Source organism: Electrophorus electricus, chromosome 3 (genome assembly GCF_041902795.1).
Source record: "Electrophorus electricus isolate QZ-2024a chromosome 3, ASM4190279v1, whole genome shotgun sequence".
Classification (NCBI taxonomy): Eukaryota; Metazoa; Chordata; class Actinopteri; order Gymnotiformes; family Gymnotidae; genus Electrophorus; species Electrophorus electricus.
The window spans coordinates 39,059,491-39,069,490 of NC_137499.1; the positions used below are offsets into that span (position 1 = coordinate 39,059,491).

Below are 10,000 nucleotides of genomic sequence, written 5' to 3' on the forward strand. Positions count from 1 at the left end.
TCAGCCAATCAGCACCTTGCTTTCAGTCATTAATTATTAACCCAGCACAGGCATGTAATCCAACACTCTAGTGGTGGGAGATGGCTTTCGCCTTTGTGGGAGACCAGCCATCCCGATGTCATACTTTCCTCCCCTGTCTTTGATCAGAATCATTCATCTGAAATCAAATGGAACAAAAATTGGAAAATAAACATGACATCATCTGCTTGAGGTGCGGTGACCCTCGCACCCTGCCTCACCCACTGCCTTGACACCTTGCTGTAGGACTTTTGCTTTTTTCTCAACATCCTTTACTTCAGATTTGTGCGCTGTTTGCTGTCTGCCTGTGCTTTGCTGCGATGACAATAACAGGAGAGGGGGGGGGTGTGGGGGGGGGGGTTAGGCGTTTACAGCTGCGGCCCCTGCTCCCCTGGGATCTACTAACAGCCAAATCTGTCTCTGACTCTCCTTGCTTTGATGGCTAGATGAACCAGACAATAACAAGCGTACGAACCACTAATGTCCAGTAACCCCGTTTCGATTTTACTGGGCGTCCAGCGGAGTGCTGAGCAGTTCTTCTGACGGGCTGCGAGTCATGTGCGTTCCCCTGGGGGGCTTTGCGCTCTGCTCTGCAGGGTCTCCTCTCCAGACTCTCAGACCTCCTGCTGTGCCGCTGGTCGTGCCGGACGTGTTGGAGGCGGTGCTGGCAGTGCAGTTGCTGCCAGACCTCAGACGAGGAGGTGGAGATCTTGGGCCCTTTCCCTCCGCAGACTCCCTCCTGGCTGTAAGTGCTCGTCCACTCGTCCACTCGTCCTCTCATACAGTCGCCACGTTTTCCAAACCAGCCCCACCCACACAATCCCCATGCAATCCCATTCCAGCCCTCCTATAGTTCTTCACACCCCCTGTAGCTGATTGGATTTCACAGGGGTTCATTTTAATCCCACACTAATCTCATAATATGTCAGTTCATACCAAACCAAACAAAATGGTAACAAATAAAAGTACATAAATAAAATACAGGCCTTCCACTAAGGGAAGCAGCTCCCCCTGGTGGTGGTGATGTGTTTTGCTCTGTTTAGTCTGTGTTCTCCAGGAGCAACTTTGCTCGCACTCCAACTTTGAAGGACCACCTTTTCTTAAAAGGGCTTTTAAGATGTTTGTAACAATATCACAGGAGCTTAGTGGAACAGTCTGAGGCCAAATTGTTCACACAGGTGTTGACAATTGCAGCACCAAATTCTTCACTTCTTGTTAGACCTCTAGACGTTTCTGTGTAACAGCTATGTAGATGAACTCAGCAGCCACCATGAGGTGACAATTTCAATTGACATCTGTTTTGACTGTGGATGTGCATTTACGTGTGAGTGTGTGTGTGTGTGTGTGTGTGTGTGTGTGTGTGTGTTTGTGAGAAGAAGATAAAAACAACACGATTGTGTGTGTGCTTGTGTAGAAGGAAAATCTCTAATAATTGTTAAGTTCTTAGAAATGAGTTTGTGTAAAAAGAAGAATTTGCCAAGTGTTTTGGACTGTTTCTGAAGGTTATTTTTGAATGGTGTCGCTGACAGACACTTGCATTAATGACACGTTTCTGAGTGTTTGCAGAGGTGATTTCACTGTGTGATGTCGACTCAGGCCTGTGGGCGCTGGTCTTTGTCACAGCCTCTGCTGTCAAACGCAACATGGCGCCTGCTACGGGAATGAGCCGATGAACGACGCTTTAGGTTCGCAGTCCTGATGAGGAGGTTTTCGTCCCCTGAATTGAGCGCGAGAAAGGAAACCCAGAGAACGGAGCAGTGCTTTCACTCGCTGTCTGCGACGCTGCACCCAGCACACATTATCCCTAATTATTATCTTCTGTTGTCAAACGTCAGTCATACTTGTTTTTGGTCATGTGGAGTTGTCCTCTGATGTCTCCCCCAGGGACTGCTGGGTAATTGCTGGAATGAGATGGTTGGGCTTTGGTGCACCGTGCAAGCTTGTTGACCAACACTGCGAGTTATGGTCGGTCACGGATTTGTTTGTAGAGCTGTTGGTGTGTCCTCAGGGTCAGCGCAGAACATTACAATCATTCCAGATCGACCCCCTCACCTTTCACCTCATGAAGAAGTCAGACCTTCTGAGTCAGCCTGTATTGTTCTTTCTCGTGCTAACAGATATCAGAAGATGATCCAGTGCTTTTGGGCAGGCTAGAACCACTGAACTCCTCATCTCACAGCCCCCCGCCCCCAGGCCATGTGTTTTAGATTGCTTTGTTGCCATGACAACAATCTCCCTGTAGCCATGGACACAAAGGGTCCTTGATGATCCCTGGGGCTTGGAATTGGAATTAGGCCTCGGCAAAGAAATCGCAAAAACAGAAACTGAAATTTATTCCAGTGCTGAAAAGCAATAAAATGAGAAGGGTGTGTTGTAGCAGCCATTACTTAACGTTCGGGCAGTGGTGTTAATTCAGAGACTCTGGCAGTGTTTGCCCTGTGGCCAAACACGAGTAAACATCATGATCAAAACTAGCTCTTCATTCACCCGTTAATGCGAAACATACTTTGTAATTTGCCAGTATGCCTTTTTGTTCCATTGAGTGTAATTTTCTGATATTGGTCTATTTCGCTCCCTGTATTGCTGACTTATTTATTTTTCCTGTGGCGGTGTTGATGAATGGGAGCGAGAATCTTACATGGGCCATCGTCATGCCAATAGATGGCCAGGATGTCTGCGTGAGGGGTCACTGGGAATGGCTGTCACTGGTTTTGAGCTTGCACGTAGTGAGTCATAGTGTAGAACACCCCATGTCGGTCCCAACATTTCTACTGTAATATTATTTATAATATTATAATATCAATATTTATAATGGCATAACGTTTAGTCAACTTGCTATTGAAAATAATCCGTAGTGTGCCTTTCCGCATCGTATAACACGGAGTATGTTAGGGGTGTGGCTCAGCAGTGCCGCTAGCCCGTAGTACAATATCCCTCCTGCTTTCTCTTTTTCTCTCAGTATCAGCGACTGCAACCACGACAAAGATTCGACATCTGACCTCATGGGTGGCGAGCAAGGCCCGCCCACCCGCAGCTGCAGCAGCAGTGACGTTGGCGGCGGCAGTCCTGACCGGCGGCGTTCCAGCTCCGACAACCCGCGCTGCGTCTTTAGCCTGGCGCGCCAGCTCTCCGGTACGTCTCAGCACCGCCCCCTGTCGGCTGCCTGCGTGTAGCGCCACCCCTGCCAGGGTATGAGTTCACTTTGCAGGGTTATCAGGATATGTCAAGCCCGCTGAGGTGCGGAGGTATTTTCTTGAGTTCCTACAGTTATTATTTCTGTATTTACTGATCTGTTGTAACGTTTTGGTATTTCAATATCCTTTCTCATATTGCTTGTAGGCTTCATATTCCATTTTATGGCAGTAAAATCCATTTCTGCATGTGCTACATTTTGAAGAAAAAAAAGAAAAAGGCAAACCACAAAGCGTGCATCATGCAGCGTGTTTGTATTGTTACGTGGCATCTGCCTCTGCTCTGTCAGCTCTGGATTCCAGGCAGCCCGGCTCCCCTCTGGTGGACATAAAGCCCATTGAATTCTGGGCCATGGGGCCCAGGAAGGAGGTGGTACAGCCTCTGCGGAAACCCCTGCCACCACCAGGCGACTACTTCCGCAAGCTGGAGCCGCGGCTGTACTCGGCGGACTCCGGCGGTGAGGAACGAGACGCGCTGACGGACGAGGAGATGTCCCGGCGCTACCAACTGGGCATGCTGCACTTCAGCGCCCAGTACGACCTGGTCAACGCGCAGCTGGGCGTGCGGGTGATCGAGGCGCGCGACCTGCCGCCGCCTGCCGCCGGCGACGCCGCACGCCACGACCTGGCGCGCTCCAACCCCTACGTGAAGATGAGCCTGTTGCCCGACCACAAGAACTCGCGGCAGACCGGCGTCAAGCGCAAGACCCAGAACCCGGTGTTCGAGGAGCATTTCACCTTCCAGCTGCCCTTCCTGGAGGCACAGCGCCGCACATTGCTGCTCTCTGTGGTGGACTTCGACAAGTTCTCCCGCCACTGCGTGGTTGGGAAGGTGGTGCTGCCCCTCAGCGAGGTGGACCTGGTGAAGGGGGGCCACTGGTGGAAGGCCCTGAACCCCAGCTCACAGGTTAGTGGTCTCGATCTCCGTGGTGACCTGGGCTTCTCCGTGCCTGGTCCGGCTCACGGAGGGGCTGATGAGGTGACGCTGTGCTGGATCGGGAGTGTTGGAGCAAGGAAACGTGAAACTTTGCAGGGCAGTAGCGCGTGGAGTCTGGAGCTGAAGGCCCCTGTGTTTGATGTTTACTCCTTTGAAATACATTAATACATTACATGTCAATACATTAATAATTAAACATTTGTAATTACTATTACATTAATTGTACTGTCAGTTACTGTATTATAATAGGATTGGATATATTTCTCCTTCAGGTTCAGTAAAACTCTTCTCTAGTGAAATCACCTGGTTGATAAAGAATTCTGGCAGAACTTGAACACCTTTGATCACTTTTGTCAAACCATTTCACAGCATTAGAGAAACTATATTTATTCATATTATAATTCATACAGCTGATATGTTTAAGGCCAAAGAATTCACTGAGGCATAATTAGACAGTCCACACAGGCCAGTGCCCTCAGTGGCTAAGTGCCCTGATTATATTCACGCACTTGTTTCATATGAAGTGATCTCGTAGTTCGCTGTAATTTACTTTGGGAATTATTCCAGAATAATTCTGCATTTAATAGCATCATGGAAACCCCCAGGGATGCTCTCACGGTGCTGGGGATTACTGCATCTTAATCTGTGTTCCAATTTCTGTGATGCTAAAAAAAACAGGAAAAAGTGGAGGAGCTGAACTCCAGGGATTTAGCTCGGGTTCTATTTTCCATTTTCATCCTGGTCGAAAGCACAGTTTCGGGCCAAAGATATAGATCATTGTTTTTCCTGCCACAAACTGTTAGTTGTGTTTACAGCTGGAGAATCAGATGCTTTTAAAACGTTAACACTTGTGTGTGGGCGGGACGGGTTTTTTAAAGTGTTAACACTCCCGTTTGTGGGCCGGACAGGTGTTTTTAAAGTGTTAACACTTGTTTATTACGTTTATTGCTCAGAACGAGGTGGAGCTCGGGGAGCTGCTGCTGTCCTTAAACTACCTCCCGAGTGCCGGCAGGCTGAATGTGGACGTGATCCGAGCCAAACAGCTGCTGCAGACAGACATGTGCCAGGGCTCAGGTACTTACACCTCCTCCGGGGTCAGACACCTCCCACCTCCTCCAACCCCGGGGTCGGGCACCTCCCACCTCCTCCATCAGACCAGGGTCAGACACCTCCCACCTCCTCCAACCCCGAGGTCAGACACCTCCCACCTCCTCCAACCCCGAGGTCAGACACCTCCCACCTCCTCCAACCCCGGGGTCAGACACCTCCCACCTCCTCCAACCCCGGGGTCAGACACCTCCCACCTCCTCCATCAGACCAGGGTCAGACACCTCCCACCTCCTCCAACCCCGGGGTCAGACACCTCCCACCTCCTCCAACCCCGAGGTCAGACACCTCCCACCTCCTCCAACCCCGGGGTCAGACACCTCCCACCTCCTCCAACCCCGGGGTCAGACACCTCCCACCTCCTCCATCAGACCAGGGTCAGACACCTCCCACCTCCTCCAACCCCGGGGTCAGACACCTCCCACCTCCTCCATCAGACCAGGGTCAGACACCTCCCACCTCCTCCAACCCCGAGGTCAGACACCTCCCACCTCCTCCAACCCCGGGGTCAGACACCTCCCACCTCCTCCAACCCCGGGGTCAGACACCTCCCACCTCCTCCATCAGACCAGGGTCAGACACCTCCCACCTCCTCCAACCCCGAGGTCAGACACCTCCCACCTCCTCCATCAGCTCTAGGCCTTCTGTAGGCATTCTGCCTTCTGATGATGTGATAGTACCATGCTGTGGATAAGGGCTCACTTTATTATCCATTTTGTACAACTGTAACCTTCAAAAGGAATATTGGTTCATGGAATTTGTGAAAAGTAGCATTTCTGCTACTTTAAATTAATCCAACAGAGACTTTTATTATGTTTATTATGTTTTTATGTGAAGCTTAATGTTCACTTCACCAAATTCAGGGTGTTTTACTAGTCTTTGTTGTATGTCTCAGATCCATTTGTGAAGGTCCAGCTGGTGTCTGGCTTGAAGCTGGTAAAGACAAAGAAGACATCGTGCATGCGGGCCACCATCGACCCCTTCTACAATGAGTCCTTCAGCTTTAGAGTAGCTCATGAAGAACTGAGTGAGGTTAGCCTCGTATTTACAGGTACTGAAATGTTCACACACACACACACACACACACACACACACATACACACACACACACACACACAGTACACCCAAACACACATGCACATCTAGCAGACACTCCAGGCTATAGGCTCGTGAATGAAATTTCTAATTTCTAATTTTACATTTATAAACCCTTCTTTTTAGTGTGTCTGCTTTTGATTGAGGGGATAAATATTCAGTTGTAATGAAGATATGTGTTTAATCACAAATATGAATTACACACAGATTGCATAGAAGTTTGCAAGGTTTTGTTAACCACTGAAAGATCCGTAAAAATAAACAGAAAATATGTGAGTGAAGCTTTAGGTTACTCGTTTGGATTTGTTATTCCAACTGAATCAAAACTGAGAAAGTTCTTTCATCCAAACCTTTAAATGTCTGTAAAAAAAAGCCGAGAAGGCTGGGCTGTTCTAAGTATTATTTCAGAACTCCTCCAAACGGACTGGGGCACCTCACAGGGCCCAAAAGGGAAAACACTCCAAGACATCCTGTAAGAGAAGAAACAAAACTTCGCTTTGACCAGCGACACATTTGCTGGTGGTCAGTGTTAGTCTAGGCTGTGTCCTGAGAGTGTGTTGAAACGCCCGTCGTGTTTGTGCGACCCGGGGGGTTGCCAGTCCGAGTGGGAGGCAGATTGTGGCTCACACAGGAGTCTGAGCTGTGGGCTCTCCCCAGGCTGTTCCTTCACCCGCGCGTAGCGTAGCATCACCGTGCCCCCTTGTGCCTCCTGTGCACCTTTGACCTTTCTATACTGACCCAGCGCGGGCAGCGAGGTGGCAGGTTTGCCGACGCCCGAGCGCCCAGCCGGAGTGAAGGGCTCACAGGGAGCTGGCGCGCGGCACAGAGCCCTGGCACATGTGGCCCCGACAGCTGCTTCTCCCAGCCAGAGCGAACCTGGGCTCCGTGCCCAGCTCCTGCCTCTGATATTCCTGACTACAAAGGGCCGCAATCAAACACCAAACACTCCTCGCTGTCTGACCCCTGCTGGGCTTCTGTCCTCCTTTCTGCCTGTTTGATTCTCTCTGTCTCCCGCTCTCTATCCCTGTATCACTCTCTCCATCTTCATCTCACTCTCTCACCCTCTCTCTAGCAGATAATAGGGGTTTAATGGTGCTGGTCTTTGCCCTCCATCTGCTGCCTGCAGTGCTGAGTGGAACCAGACGTCCTGACCCCAGCTGGCTGCTCTGCTCATCGCAGTGGGGTGGTAGCACCCGAATCTGGTCTGCAGCAACCATCTCCTGCCCCCCCCGAAAGGGGAAATAAGAACAGGGCACATCATCTGTATGCTGTCACATCACAAAACAACCCCATCCCCCCCCCCACCCTCCGGCCATTTGCAAACAACCTGGCCGTTTGCAAGCCGTGAAATTTTATATTCGGAGCAGAGATACGCTGTATTGCAGATTAATAGCTTTAACACACAGGTCATGATCTTATATGCTCAACGTTAGATGCAAGCTATTAAAAAATTGTTCCATCTAAATGTTGTCTGCTATGCTGTTACTTCACGTTACATCAGCGGGGCAGAGCACATGTAACAGTGAAGCCTGGAAAACTTTAACCGTAGCTCACAACAAGCTCGTTCTGGAATCCACTTTGTCCCGCATGCTTATCCTCTGTCTACACGGACAATTAGATGGGTGATGTTCACGTGAGCCAGTAGTGCACAGGGGTACCTCGATAGTTGGAAACACACTGAATGTGATCCGGTCTCAAGCCCTGTCGTGCAGCCGGTCCCGGAACGCTGACGGGATGTCAGTCCACGGCACCCTGCCTATTCCCTCCTGACGCTCAAACTCATGACCTCATATGAATCCCATTTCATTGCTGGTCTGCCTTTAGGAAGTCGTTAACTTATCAGAGAGCCGATGACGGATGCGTTTTTACATTAATTATCATGAAATTTACTCCATCTGGTTAGAAAGACTGTCATAGCGTCCAAAGGCAGGAAGGAAGACTACAGCGTATCGTATCAGCGTTTTGTGGAGGTCACCGTCTCCCATTTCCTCGAATTCAGAGATGAGAATATGAGAATGTTACTGAGAGCTGCTGCAGGGAGAGAGAGCTGGCACACGTCTCGCACACGTCTCACACACGTCTCGCACAAGTCTCACACACGTCTCACACACGTCCCCCTGACCTGAGCTGGAGCGCTGGAGCCAGCCCAAGCCCGGCCACTCCCAGTCGCAGCTTTGTGTCGAGTGCCTGCGTTGCCTGGCGACGGCCTACGGAGCCGGTCAGATCAGACCTGTGAGTCACCGCCTGCCGAGCCGTAAGTCTCTCGTCTGGAGGTGCGTTTCCCCCGCCGGGGTTCCACGCTCCCTGTCTTTATTCCTGCCGCTACAGGAAGAGGATCTTACAGATGAAAGGGGAAAAAAACCTTTGGTCTCACCTCTCATTATAATGTAGCTGATGAGATTAGCTGGTAGTGCCGTGGTCCCGTCCGGACTCCATTAGCCAAATTTGATTGATGTGGGCAAAAGTGGATTGACAAGATTAAGAACCACAGAAAAGAAATGGAAAGATGGCAGCAGAACAGATCCTTTGAGTTAACCAGAACAGCACAGCGGCAGTGTGTGACACTACAGCGTGTGACACTACAGCGTGTGACTGATTTTTCAAGACAACTGACAGAGGAAACTGCACCGGCATACGAGGTTTATCCTGAATTCTGGGCAACAACAATTGAAAAGCAGTTTAGTTGAAGTGCTTCTGATATTCTGTTTTGCTGTTCTCGTCTCTCCCCCCAGTGTATGGGCACAACATGAAAAGCAGCAATGACTTTGTGGGCCGCGTCGTGATTGGCCAGTTTTCCACGGGTCCCGCGGAGACCACCCACTGGCGGCGGCTGCTGCGCTCCCAACGCACGCCCGTTGAACAGTGGCACAGCCTGCGCTCGCGCGCCGAGTGCGACCGTGTCTCTCCCGCCTCACTCGAGGTCACGTGATCCTCGCCCAGGGCAGTGGCCGGTGGACGCAGAAGGCAAAGGCCGGCTGCAAAAGCAGCAGGGCACGGTGATCTCTCCTGAACTTTGAACTTGGGCTAGGGGTTAGGGGTCAGCATCTACTCTGCTCTGTGGTGTGGTGGACCTGTGTTTTTCTATCAAACCAAAACATCTACAGAACTGGGGTCACCGGATTCTTGTCCACTTGGTCAGTCTTTAGATTAATTCTCCCTTTACAACAGTCTTACACTCTCGGGAGGGAAAAAAGCCTCCGAGTGTTTTTCCACTGGTGCTGGCCAGTTTTCTCTTTATCACGCTGATAGTATCTCGCAGGAGAGCTCCGTAACCTCGTCACCATCTGGCTCCTGCCTGTGTCGCCCTCAAGCGGCCACTTGAACCGGCTCAGCAGCTGAGATCCTGCCTCCCGCTGATGTGGGCTGCAGCGTGTCACTGTGCTTGTTGTTTCTTTTGATCCGAATTTAAGTTTTTAAGTCGTTGGAAATGAATCCAAACTTCCGTGGAAACACAGTGGCTGTCATTTTCGTCCCTGGGTTGTTGTTGTTGGTTTTTTTTACAGTTTCACACCAGTTTCCATTTTGTGACATGGTTGTTCCTAAGTGTACGTGTCCACCGACCGAATGTCTAATGTGTTTCAGAAGTGTTTACACCTATAATAGCAATTGCGTTCTGTGTTACAACGTAGGAGTGTGTTGATGTTTGTGTCTG

The 10,000-nt window shown here is 50.3% G+C and overlaps 1 protein-coding gene and 1 long non-coding RNA gene across 5 annotated transcripts in view; one reads left to right on the forward strand and one right to left on the reverse strand.

Annotated features, from left to right (window-relative positions):
- Nucleotides 1–656, reverse strand: part of LOC145657070 (uncharacterized) — a 2,142-nt gene extending 1,486 nt beyond the window's left edge. The window contains exon 1 of the long non-coding RNA XR_014122914.1: nt 494–656. This is a non-coding gene — a long non-coding RNA (uncharacterized LOC145657070). The remainder of the gene's footprint in view (nt 1–493) is intronic.
- The window catches only part of LOC113580875 (synaptotagmin XVII), a 19,983-nt gene that overhangs the window by 9,909 nt on the left and 74 nt on the right, over nt 1–10,000 (forward strand). For 3 of the 4 annotated variants that reach the window (XM_081711540.1, XM_081711541.1, XM_027015700.3), the window contains 6 exons: nt 615–763; nt 2,978–3,150; nt 3,500–4,116; nt 5,100–5,220; nt 6,149–6,304; nt 9,081–10,000. The exon at nt 9,081–10,000 is cut by the window's right edge and continues 74 nt beyond it. In XM_081711540.1, the coding sequence (XP_081567666.1) occupies nt 615–763; nt 2,978–3,150; nt 3,500–4,116; nt 5,100–5,220; nt 6,149–6,304; nt 9,081–9,277 (1,413 nt within the window). In that variant the 3' untranslated portion in view covers nt 9,278–10,000. Of the gene's footprint in view, nt 1–614; nt 764–2,639; nt 2,745–2,977; nt 3,151–3,499; nt 4,117–5,099; nt 5,221–6,148; nt 6,305–9,080 lie in introns of those variants that run through there. The other variant, XM_081711542.1, reaches the window with a different exon arrangement.